Source organism: Labrus mixtus, chromosome 16 (genome assembly GCF_963584025.1).
Source record: "Labrus mixtus chromosome 16, fLabMix1.1, whole genome shotgun sequence".
Lineage (NCBI taxonomy): Eukaryota > Metazoa > Chordata > Actinopteri > Labriformes > Labridae > Labrus > Labrus mixtus.
The window spans coordinates 18815818-18839604 of NC_083627.1; the positions used below are offsets into that span (position 1 = coordinate 18815818).

Below are 23787 nucleotides of genomic sequence, written 5' to 3' on the forward strand. Positions count from 1 at the left end.
AGAAGAGAAGAAGGGTGGTTTGTGTCAGCTTTAAAATAATGACAGTTGTCATTAAGGCACTGACATTGAGCAGTATTGAGGGTGTTTACGCTAGTTTCTAACGGGGGACAGATCAATAATTCTGTCTGCAGAGCCCAGACAAGAGAGACATAGCCTGTGTAGAGAAATCTGTAAGTGGAGGATTTTGGAGATGTTTCACACAAAAGACCATGGAGTGTGTGTTTGCATCATTACCATAATTAAGAGTGACTGCTGAGAGTGCACAGATGGAATTGTGTTGGCACTATACTCCCCCTCTGAAATTCCCAATTGAAAAATTATGTGAATGAATGAGAGGAGAGGCGTAGCTGGCTCGACAGATGGGGTCAAACAGAGTAGATAAGGGACCTGTGTGTGTGTGTGTGTGTGTGTTTCAGGACTGCTGGCACTCTCACAATCCCTGTGTTTTGGGCTGCGCTCCAAGCCAAACATGTCCAATTTCTCTCCAGCATAGGATCAGGCCAAAGATGGTAGACTATTGTGTCCTTTGTCCTTCAGTGGCTCTGTTTTCCACAGGCTCAAAATGCTTAAAATGTTGAGTTGTTTGGTAAGTCTCTGGCTCCTACTCAGCAGAGCAGCCGGCGAGGCAAGGTTACTTTATGTCATTGGAATCTGTTCACAATGGACCCAAACCCCCCTCTTCCTCCTTAGCGCCAGCTTGTGAACCCCCAGAGCTCAAACTCTGCGTTTATTGACCCCCACCCCTCTCTTCAACCTCTTTCTCCCTCGCTTCTGATCCACCCCATCATCCATCTAAGCACAGTTTGGGTCCCCTACCCACACACACACACACACACACACACACACACACACACACAGGAGCTGTCAGTGCGACTAAATGACTCCCAGAAGAAGAAATAAAAACATGAGTGTTCAATTCAAGGTTCACATGGAATGCACAACTCCTTGTAGTAAGCACTTTACCCCTCTCCTCCTCCTCCTCCTCCTCCTCCTCTCTCCCCCCCCCCCCCCCCCCCCCTCTCTCTCTCTCTCTCTCTCCCTCTGATAGCGTCGTTGCCATGGCCACACAGCGGTTAAAACACGGTCACTCTCGTGCCTGTTGGTGATGTTCAGTCAGCAGGTTGGTGCGCACTGGCTGACAGCAGCACCCACTCAGTGGTATGTCTTCGCCGTGTGTGTATCAGCTCGCGCTCTGCCCCGGGATGAGTTTTGACCATCAGCTGTGAGAGCGACGCGGAGGTAGCCTCTATTGTGGAAGCACGCGGGGCGGGCTGCACATCGATCCACACACCTGCTGGCTGGCAAACTGGCTGGACGGATGGAAATAGATGGAGGAACTTGCGCCGCAATCGAGCGATTGCTTCACCTCCTCTCGTGTTCCACGGGGGAGCGCGCCTGTAAGCTGATTTAACCCGGGGGGATGTGAATAACTCTCCGGGATTAGAAGGTTATTGGGTGAACGACGACAATGCTCCGCGGCTCGGCCCGGCACTCCCGCCTATTGTTCGCGCGGCGGCGGACGCACCGTGCCCGGTCTCCCTCCGATCGTCTCCTCTAGCTGCGCCTCGCCTCCCCGGTGTGGATACGGATAATATGACTTCCTGGCTCCGCACATACGTCAGCGTCCCTCTCTGTCTCCTGTTGGTGTGTCTCTGCGCAGTGGAAGCCTCCGGTGCCGGTGAGTGGAGCCTCATTAGGGGCCAGTCACATCATATTCCAGCAATTAGTCAACATCTTGTATCATGTCAAGCTTCCAACCCCACCATCTGCGCGCTCTGCAGGATTCCTAAATGTTTCATGTAGGGGATTTCAGATTAAATTCCCTACACAGCTGTCATTTCCACATGTTTTTGGCAGATTACAAGTATTCAATCTTAAAGAGGAAAATCCAGGTTTCTAGGGAGCCCTTTTAAAGAAAACTGCCTCATCCTCTTCTTCCAGCATGTATTGATCACTTCTAATTAGAAGTTCAATGCTTTACCTTTTCAGGGCTTTGCCAGAGGCCAGGATTGCTAATTGGGTCATGTCTGCTTGTTAGTGGGCTGTTAGTGATGCTAGGACCTGCAGCCTTTCTCTGTCCCACATTCCAGCACTTAAACAGCTCTGGAAAATAGGATCCCAGGAGATAAATCACACCAATGAATCATTAATCCAACTACCAGTCATCCCCCTGGTCCATTTTGTGCCTTTTCACACCGCAAATTCTTCAGATCCAGCAGCCCTTGATATATTTTCCTGCTAATGCTGCGTAAAACTACCCTGCCTGAGGGATTTTTTCACTGTGTCACTCCATTAAAGCATTTGTGCACGTTAAGCACTCACTGATTGACTCATGAATACATGTCCCCAGTGTGAGGGTGTGTGGGTGTGTGGGAAATGATCCATTGCACCACTCCAGTGGCTCGAGCACCTGTTCCCACACTCCAAAGCTGTTTTTCCCCCTCCCTTAAACCCACTGAAGAGCTCCTCATATGAGATGCTGAGCGGTGCTTTCATCATCGAAAGTGTGCATGAGATCTTTAAATGTCCGCAGGGCCTCATGCTGCATGGCTAATGAGTGTTGACACACACGTTCTTTCATATGCTAATCAAAGACTCATCTTTGGTTGTCTCTACCGGTTTCATTTCTGTACCTCTTTCTTCCTCCTCTTTTCTTGCTGCAGGTGACAGTGTTTGTTGGTCTCCCACTATCTCTTCTTGTGCAGAGTGTCTCAGACGAGGCCCGCAGTGTGCCTGGTGCTTCAAGGAGGTAGGAATGTTTATAAATGTGTGTTTGTGCGAGAGACAGAGAGAGAGAGAGAGAGAGAGAAAAAAAAGAACGTGGTGGACATTCAGCGGCATTCCTCAGATGACACACACACTCTCAGAGCTTTGATGCCATCCGCAGATGTGAATATAATGCGTATGTTCGGGCTCAGTGGCCTGCCCCTGTGACCTGGGTGAGTGCGTCTGTGTGTGTGTGAGTGTGTGTGTGAATGGCTCCATGCATGCTTTCTCATGAGACGGAGCCACTTTCTATCCATGTGTTTAGTCTAGGCGCACACACATATCACTGCTCCTCTCTTGCCTGTTGCTGTTTGTCTGTATCTGTCTTTGCTTTCCGCGTGTCAGGCTGTCTCGTAAAAAGCCCACCCCGAAATCAGCTTTGAGAAGCTGTAAATCCTCCACAGCCGCCACACAAGTCACAACACACGCACTCAGTCACACACACACAAAGTCACTCTGACCCGACAAGACAATCGACACATGTGTGTTTACAGACTTCAGGTGCTTTCCCATCCTTTGAACCCTCACGTTATATGGCATAATTAAACAGGGCCAGGTTCAGCAGTGTGTGTGAAAGCATTCAACCACCACCTCCTACACATAAAATAACACACACACATTTAGCGTCACGGATCCATTCTTGAAAAAGCACCGACAATTAAGCAGATACAGTGCTTGAATTATTGCTCATTTTTTCCATTGACCTTCAGTTTAGTTAAATTACCCTGTGAGGAAAGTCCAGGGGAGCCACTGTGAAACTTTTTTAGTAATCAGAGATTTTGGAGGGGTAGGGGTTCATATTCACAAAAGGTTATTTTTTTTACAGTCAACTAGTTATACATGCAAAAAATGTATAGGAGATGTGTCTGGTGGTGAGTGTGCAGAAATTGTATTTTAAGTGCCGAAGATGTATCAAGATGAAACAGATACGAGAGGGAAACTTTACTGAGAAGAGGTGTCCAGTGAATGTGATATCGTTACTCACAGAGGGAACATGGCAACATGGATAGAAGTGAACTAGCAAACTGATCTGAGCGTTGCAGCACAGTTAAAGTTCAATGTATATATTTTGACATTTAAATTGAAGTTAGAATGAGTCCAAAATGCTCCCAAATGTGATAGAAGTTCATTGAGCTTTGCACAGAAGCAGTTTGAAGAAATATTCTTTACAAGTCTCATTTTTACTGTTATTATACAGGCACTATATAAAAGCATTTACTGTTTTGTTACGTGAATAAAAAGGTTGAATTGTTTTACTGAAGTCCAACTTTTAGTTAATCAGGGTTAGTTGCTATAAAAGAAGCTGTTCTTCTACTTGAGTAATGAATGTACTCCTGCCACCTATTCATCAAAGTACTTTAATCTTGAGAGTTCATGTCTTTGTATTTGTGGGTGATTTCCTAACTTACTGAAGTATCAAAGGTCACTAATCCACTGCAGTAAAGCTGCAAGGCATGAGCCTGTTTTGGGAAAGATTACAACCAGAATCCCTCAGTGAGGGATGATTACATTATACCTTTCAGAAGAAAAAACACTTATTTTCTATCCACCAGATCTGCTGCTGTCATTCAACATTCATTCTTGATTATATGGGCAGAGACTATTGTTTGAGAAGGCTGACTGAACAAAAATAGGACACTTCCTTATTCGCCAAGCTGAGGAGTAACCATGGGATCACATATTACAAATGGAAATGCTTCTCATAGAATACTACCTCATACTTTAATACAAAAGTAAAAAAAGATAACAGGAATAGAAAATGAAACCAGAATGAGTGTTTGTGAAACTGGTTTCTTTTATGCCATGTTTTCTAGTGGGGATTTAAGTGTAGATTCATTTCTATCTAATCTGTCACTGTACTTCCACAAAGACATAATAAAGATAAGAAACTAGAGTAGGCGAAAGGTTAACGCTGGGGCAAGTCTTACTGTCTTCACACATTGACTCAAGGAGGATTGGGATTATTTTAAATATGAAAGTTCACAGCTGCTTAAACCAAACATGCGAGACTATATTTACAGATTATTCAGTTATACATTTTGCAGCATGAGTCTGCACAAACTACAATTACATTTAGAATCCAAGGCAACCCTCTTGTTTGTGTCGCTTCTTCTTATCCCTGAAACGCGCTTAGAGTGATAGCATCTTGAAAAAGGGCGCTTAGCTGTGTTATCTTCCAAAATTGCCTGGCAGATTTTTCTGCTGTCTTATTGAGTCATTTGGGTTTCTTTAATTTAATGTTGCAAAATGGAGAACACGAAGCGAGAGAAAAGTAAGCACTGTTTGTTTTCCAAAATTGACTAATTCCTTCCTCTGACCTTGTGTGACTTTCAGGACTTTCTGGATGGGACGGGCCCGAGCCAGCGCTGCGACCTGTTGGAGAAGCTGCTGCATAAGGGATGTGAAGCGGACTTTATGGAGCGGTCAGAGGTGAAGGTGGAGGTCAATGCCACTATCAGCAGCACACAAGTGTCACCACGGGACATCAGCATCAACCTCAGACCAGGTAGACAACAGAGACCTTCTTGATTTGTGCCTCAGTATAAATTCATGTCAATATGTAATCACAGATCTCCGATTTGAACTTCTTTGTTTGTTGTTGTTTTCAATCAATCAGCTGATTGAACTTGAAAGATGTTGTTTATTTTTTGTGTTTTTAGGTTTGGAGGCGAGCATCATTGTGGCTGTTCAGCAGCTGGAGCGTTATCCTGTGGATCTTTACTACCTGGTGGATGTTTCAGCATCTATGCAGGAAAATCTTGATCATGTGGGTGTTCATAAACTCAGCTGACACTTATTTACCTTAAGCTAATTATGCATTTCTGAGGTTTAAACTAAATTCTGTTTTTAGTTATGGCTGGGAAAAAAACAAGACTTTTAAACACAGATTACAGGTTGTCGTTATACTTTGACTCTATATTAAGATGGACGACAGGCCTCCTCATGCTGTAGTGAAGCAAAAATACCCTCACAATGACGCTGACATTTTGTTCAAGGGACTTCATTTGGAGCCAGAGTGTGCTTAGTAGTCCCTGCCAAAGTTTTGGTGTCTCACCCCTTCTGCCAAACAAAACACACATTTAATTTACCTATAAAACATTCTGGGGTTTTTTTTCTTACTCACCCATTTGTTCTTTCAATATTCCTTTGTCCTACTTCTCCCCCTTTTCTGTCTTCTTCTCTTCTCTTGTACCATCCTCCGGATCTCACTGAATCCACCTGTGTCCAACTGCGTCTCCATGTTTTCCCTGCTCCAGTTGAAGACGGTGGGAGTGGCTCTGTCGCTAAGGATGTCAGAGCATTCCTCAGACCTTTGGCTTGGTTTCGGCTCGTTCGTGGACAAACCTGTCTCCCCCTACATCAATGTCCACCCCTCCAAGATTAACAACCCCTGCAGGTGAGACACAGAAGGATAAAGTCACTTTTATTATCATTATTTTTGTTAGGGTATGCATCTGTTACAAAAGAATACATCTTTAACACCTTAAGAGTAAACCACTTGTTTTCTAAAATCAACTTTTATTTCTTTAAATGATGCAAGAGGAGAACTCTGCCGAGTCATTACGTTAGAAGAATGTATAGTGTTAGTCGGACTTTTGAACTGTCTAATTTCTTGACACATAGCTACTGCAGTCTGATACAGCTAGGCCCAAATAGTATTTTAAAGTATTTTAAAAATAAAACCCATCTCTGACCAGGGCAAGTAGCCAATCACAGTCAAAGATTATGGGGTGGCCATTCAGATTCAAAAGGGGGCCAATGCCACCTTCTGGACACGCCCCTGGAACTACCCCCCTGGAGATACATTCTTGAATGTTGCCACTAAAGACTTTCTGTCTCTCCCCAGTGATTATGAGATCCGCTGTCGCCCAGCTCACGGCTACCACCACGTCTTAAGTATGACCAAAAATATGAGCGAGTTCACTCGAGTGATCAAACGTCAGCGCATCTCAGGAAACATGGACACACCGGAGGGAGGACTGGATGCTATGCTGCAGGCTGCTGTCTGCAAGGTGTGTATTTATAGTGTGTGAGTGTGTGTAACAAATAGAAATTCACATAAATACACTATATTTTTGAGTTGCTCGTATACTTTCTGAAAAATGAGGGTTGACCCCATATTTGGTAGTAAGCTTGCCTGCTGGTGAAAGAGGCATTCATTCTTGCTGTCTGGTGGCACTCTGACTCAGGGTTTTATATTAACTCAAGAATCCCAGTAAGTAATGACAACACTGCTTGGGTATGACACGCACACATACGCTTACTCACAAAGACGCACACACGGTCAATTATGGCTGCAGGAGGGCTGTGAATCACACCATGCAGGGGGGCACTGAGTAACCAGTCTACAGGGAAACACGACAGTGGCCAACAGTCCAGAAATAGACTCTCCATTATGTCAGACCTACTTCTAAACTCACTGGGTTTCCTTAAATACACACACAGACTCGCACAGTTGTTTTTTTTTCTCACACTGTCATTGACGAGTCACAGACACAGAGGCAGACTCAGTGACTATAGTGGAGGAATTTGTGCTGTTCTTCATTTAGTGGATCATTACAGAACAAGCTGATCACTATGGAAACTAATGTAGTTCAGATGAGTAAAATGTTTGAATTGCGGTTTCTTACCACATGTATAAATCTTGAACAAAATAAAGCATAGGCATATTTTCTCCATCAGTCTGTGTGAATGTGGCTGACTAGTGATATCAGGGAATCAGAACGAGGGAATCTATTTAACTGCTCCCAAGTAACAGAATATGAGATTAATTTGCGATGGTAATTTGGTTTTCTTTAGATCAAAATAGGTTTAAAAAGAAGTATTACTCACATGGCACGGTGTCCTGATTCCTGTCTGTCTTTAGAAAGCAGTGGGTTGGCGACCAGAGGCCAAGCGTCTGTTGCTGCTGATGACCGACCAGCCGTCTCACCTCGCCCTGGACAGCCGCCTCGCAGGGATTGTGACGCCACATGACGGGCTGTGTCACCTGGAAAACAACGTCTACACCGGCAGCACAAGGATGGTGAGAGGAGGAGGAAACTCAGTGGACTGTAGCTTTTTAACTGGGCTGACAGTTACTGTCAAGAAATATTGCCTGTAATAAAGTAATTGTAGGCTTTGGTTTTTGCATGTATTTCACAAGCCGAAAAAAATTGTTTCAAGCCTGAGTTGGGCTGGTTGGCTATAGTATTAATTTAATTCTTTTGGGGAAAATCAATCAAAAATGCGGTCAGTAGTCTCAAATTTTTTTTTCTTAAATGGTAACATTTTTTGATCAATGACAGTAAAATGATTATCTTTGCAAGATGACAAATCGTGATTTTAAGGGTGTAATTTCGGGCTTCAATATTTTTTTTTTTTTTACAGTTTTATCAACAAAGAAAATAAGTCCCCACATTGGAAACCTGTTTCTGTGAAGCCATGGTTTTAAGGTTTTATTGACTCTAGTTTATGGGGTGAAGTTATCGTTTGGACCGTGCACTGTCGAGTTTATGCTATTTGACTCTAAAATTATACACTGCAAATTCATGAGTGAAACTTGACGTAAAAGATGCATACTGTTGGTTGGCTGTTTTTCAGGACCATCCCAGTGTGGGTCAACTGTCTGATAAGCTGCTGGAAAACCACATCTACTCCCTGTTTGCTGTGGAGAAGCAGCAGTACCAGTGGTACGAGGTAAACTCTCACTGAAACATCATATGACCACAAATGATAGTAAGAGAATAAACATTACAGCAACCGTCTCCTCCCTTTGTTTCTCTAGGAGTTGGTGCGCCTGCTGCCTGGCTCATATCTGGGAAAGTTAGGCCTCTTCCAGGCTCCAAACCTTATAGAGCTGGTGGTAGATGCATACAAGGTACTCATCAACTCTTCCTGCAAATTTTATGAATGGCTTCTTTCCTCTCGCTGTATACTCTGCATCCTTTAGAGAAGAAATTAGAGGACAGGAATAAGCGAAAGGTCAGAGAAAAAAAGAGTACAACACAGTGTCTTAATTGTATAGGCTGATCTGCCCTGGCAACATGAACTCTTTAGCCTTTTTTTATCAAGAAAGCCGAACAAAAACACATTCCTTTTTGTAGAAACAAGGCCTCACAACCCGAACCACTACAGTATTGTCATGAAAGCTTGTACTACTTTTATTTATCCGCAACATTCAGGTGGGACTGTGCAGACTGCAAAAACAAAAAGTCAGGAAGTAATGCAAGTTTTAAAACTTTGGAAAACAGATGATTGGAGAAGTGCTTGGTCGCTGAAGGCCTACTGAAACAGAAACACAGAGATGAGAACAGGAGGTTAAAGGAGGGTGTGTGTATGGGGTTCGTTCAGCTGGCAGCAGTTTTGGCTGTAATCTAGCCTCAGGCACAACGCCCCATTGTTTGCCTCAGAGAATCTGCCGAATCCACAGATCCGGGTCTACACACACACACACACACACACACACACACACACACACACACACACACACACACACACACACAAGCGGCAAACAGAAGCTTGCATTATAAAAGCTATCAGATCCCCACAGGACCCATGTGTCCCAATCACGGATGAAAACAACCAAGCTATTTTTGGCCCCACCTCCTTTTTCCCATACCCCCCTCCGTTTCCCCATGTATATTAGAAGGAAAGAAAGAAAGGATGACAATGAGGGCTTTCTAGGGACATGTGACAACTTCAATTAATCACACTTCCCCCTTTTTACTGATCTATTTCTCGCTCATTACTTTGCACACACACGTTAGATTCATTCATTATTTATACTGTCTCTGTTCTTCTTACTCCCTTTTATCTCAGCCTACTTTCCCGTGCAACTAGCATAACAGTAGAAATCTTTATGTTTTTCCGTCCTTTCCCCCGCTCTCTCCATCCAGAGGTTGTTGTCGGAGGTGGCAGTGTCTGTGTCAGTGGAGGATAAGGCAGTCAGCAGGTACTGGGTGTCTGTATCTCCCATATGTCCTGATGGAGCCACTGCTAACAACCAGAGTTGCCTCGGGGTGCAGCCCAACCAGACGGTACAAACAATGAACACACAACAGCATACAATCACACAAACACAGGATAAAAACAGCTCCAAAAATAAGCAAAAAAAAAAAGCTGAAAAATCTATCAAAGAATGTAAGCTCCTGGAGATGTCACAGGACATTTATTGGTTGTATTGGATTACTTTGACACATACAGTAACACCCACAGAGTCATCACTGAGCGCTCTGGAAGGCAGGACAGATTTTGTAAATAATCCCAGTTGAGCGGATTACAGGCTGTGTTTAAAAGGAAAACATTTCCATGTGATTCCATGACCTTACCTAGCCTAACATGAGAGCCTCTATGCTCACAAATAGGACGTTTATAATGTGAAATAGGTCGTTGGAATTTCTGTTTTTATACATAATCCATGTATTTACGAATAGAAACGACGTAAACAGTCTGTTACAAATCTCTTATCCATCTTTATCGCGTCTCTACAGGAAACTTGCAAATCATAAAAGCTTCAGTATAATTGGAAATGTTCCTTCTGTTCACTCACTAAATGATAGATGAGATTATTTTCCTCTGTAACCTTTTGGGGTTCTTAACTTTGTTGAACTCCAAGTGGCTTAATCGCTGCTTCATAGTCAGTCCATTGTACAGAAAGATTGAAGTTTAGCCCCTGCTCTTTAATCCATGGGTGGATTAAAGTGAATAATTGAAAGTACCCACACTTACCAGAAGTGAGATAAAAAATCAAGTGAAAGGCCTTCCTGCAGTTCAAAGCTTTGGGATGAAACCACATCAACAGAATAATTATTCGCACTGACATTCAAGTTATTTAGCCAGCCTTTAAAGTCTTTTTAGAGATAGCAATAATTATACAGAGAGAGATAACTTATTGTATATATTTCATTTTCAATTGAAATCAAGAGATAAGTTTGAAATGCATGAAAAACGTTTTATATCTCCATCAAACCATATAGAATCTCTCAGGTATGGTGGCCCTGAAGTACCAAAAAGTAAAAAAAAAAAAAAAAGAAAAGATAGCTTGTGCGGGGGGCTCAGGGGCTCCATAAGCAATGTAAGACACAAAAGTTCACATGTAAGTGAAGGGAAATGAAGGGTGATTAAAAAGTCTGTCTTATATCTTGTATGTGCCAAGAGAAGTCTACAGCTAGCTACCAGCTTTGTGAGGATGCTATCATCACTCTGAGGCCACACACTTTGCTGATTTTTAGCTAAATGCAAATCTGCTAATTTACCATTATTCAATGACAACACTTGAATGCTGTTCAGCTGGTTTACACTTTGCTAGGGTTGCTGTCTTATTGTAGCACTTATACATGCTAAAATAAAATTACAATGACAACATATTCTTATTGTTTAATCTTTACAGTGTCCATCTTAGATTGCTAACATTCTCAAAATGACCATGCATCCTGATGTTTAGCTGGGTTTCTTCCACAACAGTGGCAGTCTCAGTTTAGCATGCTAGCTTGCTAACATTTTGTAAATCAGTAGCCTATATGTACAGACTGATGGGAGTATTAATATTTTTGAAGGTATCTGAACATAAACCAAAGAATAAGGTAACCAAATGTAAAGTTTACCTGATGAGGATTTTCAGAGAGAAATATCCTCTTGGAACTTAAAGAATTTGTAGGCTACCAAATTTCATTGCAATTCATGTTTAAATAGTCGTTAGGACATGTAAGTCGCAAACAAAGTAGTGTACTGACCAACAGTAAATTTGCTAACCAAGAAGGCAAACTGCTTCTCGGTTAAATCACATATTTACTATTTTGTCTCCAAACCCCAGGTCTACTTTAATATTACGATCGGCCTATACTCATGTCCTGCTGATGTGGAAGAAGAAGAAGTAACCGTTGTGATTCGCCCTGTGGGTTACAATGAATCCACCGTTGTAAGAATCAAAGCTACTTGTGGCTGCAGTTGTGGACAAACAAAGCGCTGCAATGATGACAGCCAATCAGCATGTAGCGGCGCACAAGACGGGCTCAATCAAGCTCAGCAACTGGATCATGGACCAATTAAGAACTCAAACAGAGATTCAAACTGGAAATGCAGAGCTGAGGGGTCTGATGTGGACTGCAGTGGGCGAGGATTGTGTGAGTGTGGGAGGTGTGTTTGTGAGCAGAGCCGACTTGGGACAGTTTACGGGAAATACTGTGAGAAAGACGATTACTCCTGCACGTATGGAGGAGGGCTGCTGTGTGGAGGTAAGGGATGAACACTTGAAAAATAATCACAAGATTGGACAATTTAAATTATACGGACTTTTGATGTGAACATTTTTTTTGTTTACAATGTTAAAACTCTTTCCTCGTGTTTCTCTGTGTGTCCTTCTCAGGCCGAGGTGTATGTGTGTCAGGTGAGTGTGTGTGCGATGATGGCTGGACAGGCGAAAGCTGCGGTTGTCCCGTCTCCACAGCGACCTGCCAATCAGCCAACGGTTTAATTTGCAGCGGACAGGGAAGATGTGTGTGTGGCGTTTGTGTGTGCGACTACCTCCAACACTCTGGAGACTTCTGTGAGAGACGTCTTGCACACCAAAGCACCTGCCAATCATACTGGTACTTGTCACTTTCTGTTCAGACACAAAGCATGATGGGAGATGTTACAGGTCTATTTATAGTTGAAGCTGACTCTGTTGTTTTCTATCTCTCAGGAACTGTGTTGACTGCCATGTGTCTCACAGTTTCACACAAGAAGAGGCAGGACATTGCAATAACAGCTGTAGCCACTCTGTAGGCTACATGGACAACAAATCAGGTACATCCAATTGAGCCAAGATAATCGGCTTCAAACACAATTTCACTCCTAAATTTTGTGACCTCCAGCGTTAAAAAAAATAAGAATATGCTAGGTTTTGAAGAAGGATGTTTGTGTGTGATTGTTTTTTTTTAAATGATCTGTTTTTAGCAATATTATAAAAAAGCCAATTGAACAACGGCTTTTTACTTTTTTACATAAGAGATCCTTGGTTTTTCCACATTTTTGAACACTAGGTTTTTGTTCTGTTTTATTTTGGTTTCTGTGTTGTCAAAGAGTCTCAGTTTCTCCTAGTGTTTCCTAAAATGATACTATTAAGGCTGCCATCATATGAATATGTGATTTCAGGTCAATAATCACTTGCCACAGTAAGTTCTCCTACAGATTTGAAGGGGACTGGCAGTCTGCGACCTAACAAGTTGTAGTGACAGATAATTATGATTAGGGGAGCTAATCAGGGAGCTATTTATCAGAGATGTGTTTTGGCTGAAACTGCTGCCTCCTGCATCTGAAAATAGGATTAATCTGTAGTAGTAATTTGATCCCTTATTACAGTAAAGATATTGACCAGAAAGCTTTCAGGTGAGAACTTAGGACCTATAAAACAAGCCAGCTTTCCTCTAATGCTGCTCATTGATTCTTCTGTTTTTAGCCCCAAGCCATATTTTCACTGGGGCTTGAAGTCAGGATTGAAAAAACATTTGACTTAACTCTTTCTCTGTCTCTCTGTCTTTCTTATTCAGGCAAACAACGAGAGGAGCCTGGTGTTCAGTGTTTGTACATCAGTAAACACAGATGCCGCTATCAGTTTCTAACAAGCTCACAGTCTGGTCAGACCCAGCTCTACATTAACACAAGACCAGGTATAGTGTAAATACACACGCACACACACAAACACACACATGCATCCATTCGAGGTCACTTCCGTTGTTGCCATTGCTGCAATACTGCACCCTGGTGTATTTGAGTCAGCAAGTCTGCTGTCAGTGTTACAGCTGTATTTTACATTTCCATTTCAGCTTGCAGCTTATTTTTGTTCATTTTAATAGTCAAACACACACATGGTGCTTAAGTTAAAACCCACAGGTTCACACATGGTTACACACAAAAACACAAAAACACACACTCACACATGATTACATGTCCAAGTGTTACAGTTCATCCCCGCCTTCCCAAATTTTTGGAACAGCAGTGCTCATTGTGCGCACCCCCCCCCCCCCCCTCCTCCCTTCACCACCTCCACCTCCCTCCTCCATCCCAATGGGACACCCTCTTCCTGCTCACGCCCACTCCTCCCGGGTGCAGCAGGAGCCAGGTCTCTATGGTTACCCTGTTACAAAATGTCAGAGCAGTCTTTGGGCCCTTTGTATTGAGCGATGAGCCCGTCATCCACACATGCTCCCCAGCAGATCCCCAGCCAGCTGACTGCTCAGGGCAGCATCACTGGCACAGCTGCCACTGAGCGAACCGTCAGTGTGTAGAAATGTGGGGATGTGTGGAAAGTAGTTGAATAAATTTACTTTACTAAAAGGCTTTCAACTTTTTTCAATGATGTGCTATTTTAAACTTCTACTCTCGTACAGCTTAATATAGCAAAACGTTTACCACTACCTACATTTTTTCAGCTATTGAATTACACACATCGATGTATCTGTTTAAAATAACTTGATTATATGTATGACAATATGCAGAATTAACTTCTCTACTAACAATTTCAGTATAACTTTGACAAGTTTTTGTATTTTACTTTAACCAAAGTAAGATTTTGCTTGATGGATTTCAATAAAGTGCAGTATTTTTACATTGCAAGTATAATTACTTACTTTAACAACAGTTCTGATCTTTTACCAAGAAACTGTGTATAAGTAGTGGATGTAGTGGTGGTTTTGAAAGTGAAGCCAACACTAAAGTACCCTAAACCTGCATTCTTTCTGGTGGCCAGCAGGGGGAGACTTCCCTGGTTCCAAAAAGAAGCCTGATTTGTGTCAGTTATTTAATTTCCTCCTTTAAAAAAGCAGTATTGTTTAACATTTCAAGTCTTGTTCAACACAGCATGATGTTAAACTCCAAATGATAGTCCCATTTTGAGTTAGGATAAGATTAAGGATAAGGGCTGGGGTCAGGTAATTGTGACCATTAATGTTACAGGTAGGGGTCTTAGGGACAAAGATCCTCATAATACATGCGATTGGTATTTTTTGTGTAATAAAGTCATGAAGGCTCTGCAATTCCCAAATTGGTTGCATATTTCGCGTGTATTTTTGTGTACATGTGTGATGTTTCCTCTATACAGCAGTACACTCTGTCCTGAACTTTCTGATGGTAACAGTGAGAGGCACAGCAGTAAATCCTCTTTGTGTGTGTTTGTGTGTCCACAGAGTGTGCCAGCAGTGGGCGACTGGTGGGGACATTCCTGAGTGTGTGTGCTCTGACGGTGCTGTGCGGGCTGGTTGTGGTGGCTGTTTCCCGGCTGCTTCTGCAAACCAGAGGAAGGTCAGCAGGCGGCGCTCCTGAGGACGGAGGCTACCTCTGCACCGGAAAGGTTAGCTTTCAAAAGTCAAGTATGCTGTAGGGGTCATTTGCACTCAAGGGTTTTAATTTAGGGGCAGCTAATGTAGCCCTGCGGGCCTTTAGAAGAAAGCATAACCCTTTCATTCTTTAGGATGTTTTTGTTTCAGTGTACCGTCCCCTGAAACCAGGAGTCAAAATTTTGATTCTGCTGTTAGTGATACAGCTGTATTTCACATTTCCTCTCAAATCCCAGTTCAACATCCAGAGTGTCCAGATTTGTGACTTTACAGTGATGTACAGCACCTTTGAGAAGAAAGCAATAATGGAATTTTCAAAAAGGATGAGGGGAGGGGCTTTCTGGAGATTTGTATGTCTCAACTACTTTAGCTTATTCACAAGTTGGGATTCTCATGAAGATTGTCTTCATGATCTTGCTGATAAATCAATTAAAAAAAAAAAAATGATGCATCTGTTTGGAGAACATCTGATTTCTTACACTTGGTTCATCCCTGATTATAAGCCAAATGTGACATTCTACTTTCTGAGGATGCCAACTACACCATTAGATTATCTGAAAGTGTTTTCTCCTTCACCTAAAAGCGTCTTCTTTTATGGCAGAGGTACGTTACTGATTTTATTCAGTCAGGAGTTTTCCAATAGGCACTTCATAAAATAGTTTTTACATAATCTAAGGATGTTTATTCCAAACACTAAATGTTTACATGGTATACCAAATGTCGGTAAATGCAGCATTAAAAAAGTCTTAACATGAATAGCTCTTAATGTTGTTAGGTTTCTGGTTGTATTTAATGTAGTATAGAACAATCCTTTAATTCTGTGTTATGGTTACTCACAAAAAAGGAGAAGTCTGTGTCTGCTCCCATTATTCATTTACAGGAGTTGGCTTGCCAACTTCTTTACAACAGACACTTCCTCAAACCACATAAGAAGAGGTTGACATTATATTCTTTAATCTTTTTTTTAATGAAAGCAGCCCATTGTCTTACTTTGCATAGTCAATTTGAATTTTCTTTAAAACTGTAATCATAAATCCCTGTAGGTGTCTGTATCAATAATCCTGTTTCTTTCCGTTGCTTTAAAAAAAAAAAAGTCATGTAATGTCTTAGACTTCTAAGCGTACTCAAAGAGACATTACAGATTTATGTTGACCTTGGATACATGCATGTGTATGTACAGTATTTGAGGCTGGTAATGACTTTATTTTCCTGTCCAACTTCAGGACATGTCATACATCCCTACAACCAATGAGAAGACAGTTACTTACAGGAGGGACCGCCCCATTGACCGCCCCTTGGAGATGCACATCCAGGTTCCCAAGATGCCCCTTGGTGACCCCTGGCAGTACTAGGCCAAAGACAGAAGATACATTTAGAAGGAGTCACAACTAAAGGCATCTTCTCTGCTCTTCAACCTTCAAAAAAAAAAAAACGACCAGCTGTATGTGGAGATTCTGAAAGTGGTAAACTTAACTATGAAACCTCCACGGGATCATATTTATAAAATGAAAACTCTTATATAGATTGTGTGACAAATGTGGCCAGTATCCAGGAGATCAAGATGAAACTAAGAGCACAAGTCCCAGACCTCTTCTTCCTCTGTAGCAGCAGGCAGGCTGCTCCGTCTTCAACAGGGTAAAGGGTGATCCCTACTCGCTTTTCTTTTCTTTTTTGCCATGTGGCAACTAATGGTCTAATTTAAGAGCGGATAAGAGAGTGTGTGAATGACTGAGTGTCTGTGTTGCAGGTAGATGCATGTGTGCTCCATCTTTGCTTTCTATTTATGATTTTATGGTTTAAAAACACTACATGCTTTAGGTGTATGGGATTTTGTGACACTCCAACATTCTATATTCTTGTCTCAGTCTGCCCCCTTGTGGTAAATTTGAGGTAACACGTTTTTTTCCTGAAATAACAGAGTCTGCACTTCTCTCTGCTGTTCCTTTGGATTATCTCATGAAACACTCCAATGACTCTTGATTTTTTTTACTTTAGTTAGATTTTCTTTGTCTTTGTTGGGCTACTTTGTCTTGTTGTGCTTTTAAATGTGACATTTCAGTTTTGTTAACGGTTCAATTTCATTGCAAACTAGTGTTAATATATATCATTTATTTTGTCATGATTTTTGAAAATGTAGTTTCATATGATTGCCAGTTGTTGATAATCTGGTTAGACTTGCACTTGAACATTTCTGCTGCATTATACTACTGATAACTGCGGGTCTGTATGAGCAGGAGAGCTGCAATTGTGGGTTCGAAATGGTTGGTTTGCTATATGTTGGGCATTATAAGGCATATAAAGCTAATGTAACAAATCCACAACACTGGAATTACAATGGGCTGAAAACTGGAAACTGCATCAACCAACAACTCTATATGAAGCCTCTGCAACAGAACCAGAACTGCCTGCATGCAACTGCTGATCACCCCAGGGCCATAATGGATACAGAACATTTCTGGTACAAACAAAGGTACAAACTTGCTCTTTCTGAGATCAGAGGTTAAATCGCATCCCTCATGCACAAGATCGTCTGCCTCCAAAGTTAAAGTTTCATGGCATTTTGAGAGATGTATACTTACGCCATCCTGTTCCTCTTTTGATCTTTAGTTAACACAATGTTGTTTATGACAATACCTGCTCTCTTTTACTGTAAGCCAGGAACACTAATTCATATTTATTTTGATTTTCTTTTGTTCTTTTTATTTATGTTAATTGTACTAGTTTATGTTTGACAACAGGAGTTATAGCTGTTATGGTTATAGAAGAGTGCTCTCTATCTCTAACCATGAGGATCATTCAGCAATAAGTGAATTATCTCATCTCAGACAGTCTGGAATAACAACAGCACTTTTTCTCTGTAGTTCTGCTGTCAATCAATGTGAATAGTTGTGTAGCATTAATGTTGTCTAACAATAAAAATTTGCAAGATTTTTTGCTTTTTTTTTAAACTGTTGAGTCCTTCTGCCTTATTTGCCAAAAATGTTGAAGTTGGACGTGAATACAAAATTATAAAGAAAATATTCATATAGTCATATTTTCAAGAGATCATTTATTTTTAAGTGGTTAAAAGTAAGGCAGTCCTAAATGACATGGTTTTCATTTGCAAACATGCCTGTGTTTTATGGATATAATAAATATTTAGTGTTCAGGTAAATGCATATACTGCGTGAATAATGTAAATATTTCTTTCTTGTTTTGTGCTGCAACAAAATACACGTGGTCCAGCATACTGGTGGCTACAGAAACTGAACACTAGGTGGAGATGTACACTTCAGCAATGAGTGTTACTGAACAAGAAGCAACAGGCATATAGAAAGTGAGCATTTGGTAAAATCTCTAAACTATCTAACTATAGTATTCTCTCAGGGGAAATCGAAAACACATTTAAATAATCCGCTTTTTCTTTTCTTTCCTGGACTTTTTGTGAATCAGATCAGCTCAGTGATAATAGTTGGCTCTTTAAGCTCCCAAACAGCTCTTCATATAACCACTGAAGTCTTTTTTTATAACTCACTCAAATTTAACTCTCTGTTTGGACCTATGATTAAATGAAGAAGAAATAACAGTTATAGAAGGTTTGCCAAATGATTTATCAAAGCTCTTTATATCATCTGAAATCTTTCTTTGACAAGGCAGACATTGAATAATTTCAATACCCTGTTGAGGAAAAAGTCATTTTCATAAAGATGCCAAGCTTGACGTTCACCTGCACTCAACTGAAATATCACTTTTAAGTTAATAGATTACAATTAAAGATCAAATTTCTATACAAACTAAATCTGCTCTAATGTCTTGCTTACACCAAAAATGTAAATGAATCAAATAGCAACACTCCACTAAGAAATATCCCAAATAAATAAACTTGATATCTGTAAAATGAGATCAAAACTTTTTTGTACCAATTAAAAATAAAACAAGGTATATTTAAGATTCGAGTGATATCCTTAGGTATATTCTTAATATTGAGAAAACATATCCAGTGTATACAATCAAAATAAAGTAGATCTAATGACAAGGAAATGTGTCCAAAATTGTCTAGTTTTATTGACTCCAAAATCATGGCTTACACACAGATAAAAAATAATAAAAAAAATCACTCTTCCAACCAAAACATATTTCAGATATTGACATTATAAAAACTTGAAAATAAATGTATACGATAATTAAAAAAATAGGCCAAGAAATATTTTACTTAAGCCTATGGTCCACTTGTTTACTTACAGTAATCAACAAGAAAAAAAATGTCTGGAGAATAAATAAACGCTCACATAGAATGATTCCAATCATCACAAGTCTGATAAAATGTAAAGATTTAAAAGAAATTAAAAAAAAATAACATAGATGAGGTAAGGACACGTGTTCATCAACAGCTGCAGTTCTTTTTAAAGTGCCATTTCATTTTTTTTTTGTGTATCCAAGAAAACACAAATGCCCACATGTTGTAGTGTTTATCTTTGTCAATTATTCTCCACTAGGTCCCTCTGAGGTATGGATGGTGTCGCGCCCATGTAGCCCGGGAGACTGGCTCGGGCTACCTGACAGGCTGTTGTCCGTGTCGCTGCTGCCTTTACCAAGCCCCGGCTCCCCGCTCTCCTCCGACCCGTCCGCGTTGTGAGTCCTCGCGTGCTTGCTGAGATGGTCGGAGCGCATGAAGCGCTTGTGACAGATGGAGCACTCGAACCTCTTCTCCCCGGTGTGCGTGCGCAGGTGCCGCTGGAGCTCGTCGGAGCGCGTGAAGCGTTTTCCACAGAAGAGCCAGTTGCAGACAAACGGCCTCTCCCCGGTGTGCCAGCGCAGGTGAGCCTTCAGGTGGGATGTCTTGCCGTAAACCTTCCCGCAGCCAGGTATGTGGCAGCTGTGTAAGCCCCTGCGCCGTGGGCTCGTGCCGCCCTGGCCGAGGCTCTCGGCCTCCTGGCAGTTCGGACAGTCGCACGTGGCTCTCCCGGAGTAACGCCGTGATGAGGAGCGGGAAGACGCAGGGAGAGATACGACAGAATGTCCTGATAGTACAGGCGCCCCTGTGGTCGCAGGCTCTGTATACGTAGCCGGGACAGGTGGTCTGAAGCCGTCAAACAGGTGCTGTGTAGCAGGGTGTAGGTGCTGAGATGCGCCGGGGCTGAAAGCGGAGCTATAGTCAGAGCTGTAGCCACTCAGATGAGAGGGTATCCCGGCAGAGCTCTGTGGGTCCATCCAGCTAGTTCCCATGTCCCACCAAGCAGAAGACCCATTACTGATGTCCCCCACGGGCTTGAACCAAGACTCATAGGGGTGCGCGTGCATCCTCGGGTATATCCCACCTATGCCTTCCACTGTGGAGGAAAATTTGCTTAGAAACACAGACCGCTGCGAGTGCATGGGATCTGGGACGCTGTTGTCTGATGGCACAGCGGTTTGATACATAGTAAAGTCGTTTCCAAAAGGGGAGTTGGCGGCGGCCACTGAGAAAGCGCTGGAAGTCTCCGTCGGTCCGGTCCCGTTGCCCCTGACTCCAGAGGGGACCCCGAACGTACCGAGGCAGGCTCCCAGGTTGCTGGTGGCCGGCGCGCTTCTTCTCCAAGGATGAAAGCCCTTTACAAGTGCCGGGGCTCCGTCGGAAAGAGCGGGGGAGCAGGAGGGACTGGGGTCACCGATTCTGCTGCAGGTGGCTGCCAGCATGGCGAGAGGGGTGCTGCCTAACCGTGGCTCCTCCTGCGGGGAAGACAAACATCATACACAAACGTTAGGACTATGCAGAAGACAAATAAAGTGTGCGTAATGACGCGCAAAATATCAGATATACCCAGAAATCTAGCTCGTTAGCATATCCAGGGACACATTAAAGTAAATTCAAGCCTTGTAGATTTAAGGTGAGTAAGAAGCATGTCAGCTTCTGACCTCATTTGTTTTGACAATGCAGGACCTTAAACCAATTTTTCTGACAACACCGACACCAAAGCGGTAACATTTTCAGACTGAATCATAAACAGATGGAGAATAACTATTAGATGTAAACATAGTTTCTAAAACTAAAAGTGCACAACTTCACTTTCATCTTACTTCTGCTACTTCTGCTGGGCGTTTATTTGCTTTTTTTTCCCCATCTCTGTGAGTTAAACCATGACAGCAAAACTGGCTGCCGTTCTATTGTCCATTTCTTTTTTACATTATCATGTGAATTCTATCGATTATTACAGCGAGATTGCAGAAGAAACAGTAGGCTATTCAAATGACTAAATTCCATCTGTTCCCCGGATCCCACAGACACGCGGAACACGTTAAACAAAGATAACCACAATAAGAGAGATTGAAGTCAATTCTTGGAAAGAGGTAGTTATTTTGAACTTACCCCTAGCAGTGTAGCGGCCATGGTCCGTGCTGGGATATGTCCTGTGTGTGTGTGTGTGTGTGTGTGTGTGCTCGCTGTGTCAAGAAGTGATGGGTCTGGGCTTCTCTTTTTGACTTCTGTGTAGTTGTATCTTACTCGTGGCTTTGAGGTGCCGCTTAGAGCTCAGGGGCCAATCACAGAGCAGCTCAGCTTGTCTCCAAACATTTGCGCTCGAGGTCGTCGTAAATTTTAAAAGCGAGCTCTCGCGAGTGGGAGCCCTAGACTTCAACAAGTGGAAGGCAACAATGAGGTAAAAAAAACAAAAACAAAACACACCTACACAAATTCCAAGTCAGCTTCAAAGATACCAGAATAGGCGAGTCACTTGTCATACTTCTCATCAAGTCTGTAGACAAGCCTGTCATAACCAGACACATTGGCAACATGCTTTCTGTTTCATGTCCAGGAGGAAGCACGCCAAGCCTAATTATTTAATATACTGTACGTATTTGATAGCAAGCTTATTAGCAGTTAGAGCGGATGTGTTTATTTATCCCAGCTGTTATATCACTATAGGCCTACATTCGTTTTCTAATTTAAATATCTGAAACACCTTATGGCCTGGAAAAAGATTCAGGTTAATAAAGACTTCTATAACATTTGTGGAAATGTTATTTTACCAACAGTAAGATGGCTTAAAGAAAGAAAGTTGATTGACAAACAAATATAGACAAATAAAGACTGAGTTTGTTCTAAAGACAATATAGACTGGGGTTAAAGACATATAGGGAATTCAATGTTTACGGCACCCCTGATGTGTTCGACAGAAATGTTTGTCTCAGCTCTACTGATGTGATGAAGCCGTGAAGAGGGAGAGGTTGATGAATGAGAGGCGGCCCCGTCCGTCCCATCCTTTCCCTGGGGCGTTTCCAGTCAGCCCTGGGGGAGGGAGGGGAGGACACCACCACTGCCTTCACAATTTAATTTCTTTCAACACAAAACAAATGTTGACTTTTAAATAAATCAAGTCTGTGTTTTCCCCAATTTTATAGATCAATGATGAGTATGTCAAAGCTCCGACTTCAAACTACAGGGAAAACCTTTTTTCACTTGAAGGTGAATAGGTAATCCTTTCTGACTAAAAAATGACCAATAAGGTGACTCACACACACCCTGAAAAAAGGAGAGTAATCTTAATATATCAGCAAACCCAAGAGGGGGGCCTTTCATTTGAATTTCAAATTTAATAAAATAGCCGGATTTAATCAATTTTCTTCATTTGGTTGGTATTAACTGCATTCCTGCCCTTTCTTCATCTCTCTTGTTCTACAACCAGCCTGAATGAAGTCAGCTGCACACACGTATATGGAAAAGTTAATCACATTCCTCATCCACTCAACACAGCTCCTCTCCTGCACAAACCCGCCATTCATAACCAGTGATTGATAGTGCACGTGATGAATTTAGGGGATGCGATGCAAAGACAAACAATTGAATTCACCACAGAGCTTACAGGCAGGACTGTAGGTTGTGTTTTAATTCAACTTTATTTTTATTGGACAAAAACAAGGCGTTTGTGTGATGTAGCTGCTAATATCTGAAAATAAGCCATTTTGGACCCTTCTACTCTTTTGGTTAAAAAACAAAACATGATGGGTAGTGAAAGGAAATTATTTTTTGATCTGTAGGATTTCAAACACACTGCGAGTTACTATTACCTTTTTTTTTTTTTAATCCAATGAAATATATTAATTTAATTTAACTGACCCCTTGGTTTTTAAATATGTATATTAACCTTAACTAAATGAAGTAGAAGCTGCTGGATCAATCTTGATGAAGAAATAACTGTATTAGACTCCTTTGAAAGCAGCCAAACTCAAGATCCCAACTCTTTTTTTAAACATGTATATATTCCACTGAGCCCCTGAAGTCCCCAAAAGGGAAAATTTTAAATTTAAAGTTTTTTTTCTTGTGCACACAAGATAATCATATTATGTGCACAAAATCATATCTTGTGAGCAAAATATAAGAATTTTCCTTTTTTCTACTTTCTACTTTCAGGGACTCTGTAAAATTTACAATTTTGAGTAAATAATGTTACAGTACAATAACAGTACAGTACAGTAAAATACTGTTCAGATGGGCCCTCTTATTTGTTTTGCATATTAGAGACAATAACCTCAAACCACTTCACCGCAGTGTGGAACACCACAGGATTTTGTATCTCAACATCATTTTAAGCAAACCTTAAATGCTGTTGATTCAACGAATGCTTGAATATTTTTGAAAAATGAAACATTTAAGTACAAGAAGAGGAACCGCCAGATATCGTTCATTCACAACAGACAACAAACAAAGAGCTCAAAGATCATTGCAACTTCTTCGAATTACACTGAGAGAAATATCTGTATTAAAATGATG

At 41.6% G+C, this 23787-nt stretch overlaps 2 protein-coding genes across 3 annotated transcripts; one reads left to right on the top strand and one right to left on the bottom strand.

The window, feature by feature from the left end:
• The first annotated feature begins 1072 nt into the window (after positions 1-1072).
• On the top strand, positions 1073-18010 carry itgb8 (integrin, beta 8). Of its 2 annotated transcripts, XM_061059211.1 has the most exons (16): positions 1073-1678; positions 2664-2749; positions 5101-5272; positions 5427-5533; positions 6024-6163; positions 6614-6779; positions 7634-7792; positions 8350-8445; positions 8534-8626; positions 9645-9785; positions 11561-11981; positions 12113-12335; positions 12431-12534; positions 13278-13397; positions 14913-15076; positions 16286-18010. In XM_061059211.1, exons 1-16 carry the CDS (start codon positions 1594-1596, stop codon positions 16412-16414), a joined length of 2406 nt encoding a protein of 801 aa, XP_060915194.1. In that variant the 5' UTR covers positions 1073-1593; the 3' UTR covers positions 16415-18010. The 2 variants fall into 2 exon arrangements, with proteins under 2 accessions (XP_060915194.1, XP_060915195.1); XM_061059212.1 differs by lacking the exon at positions 2664-2749.
• Positions 18011-19082: 1072 nt separating this feature from the next.
• sp8a (sp8 transcription factor a) lies at positions 19083-21757 on the bottom strand. Its single transcript, XM_061059213.1, has 2 exons — positions 21388-21757; positions 19083-20750 (listed from the first exon to the last, which is right to left on the bottom strand). Exons 1-2 carry the CDS (start codon positions 21406-21408, stop codon positions 19524-19526), a joined length of 1248 nt encoding a protein of 415 aa, XP_060915196.1. The 5' UTR covers positions 21409-21757; the 3' UTR covers positions 19083-19523.
• Between the last annotated feature and the right edge of the window lie 2030 nt (positions 21758-23787).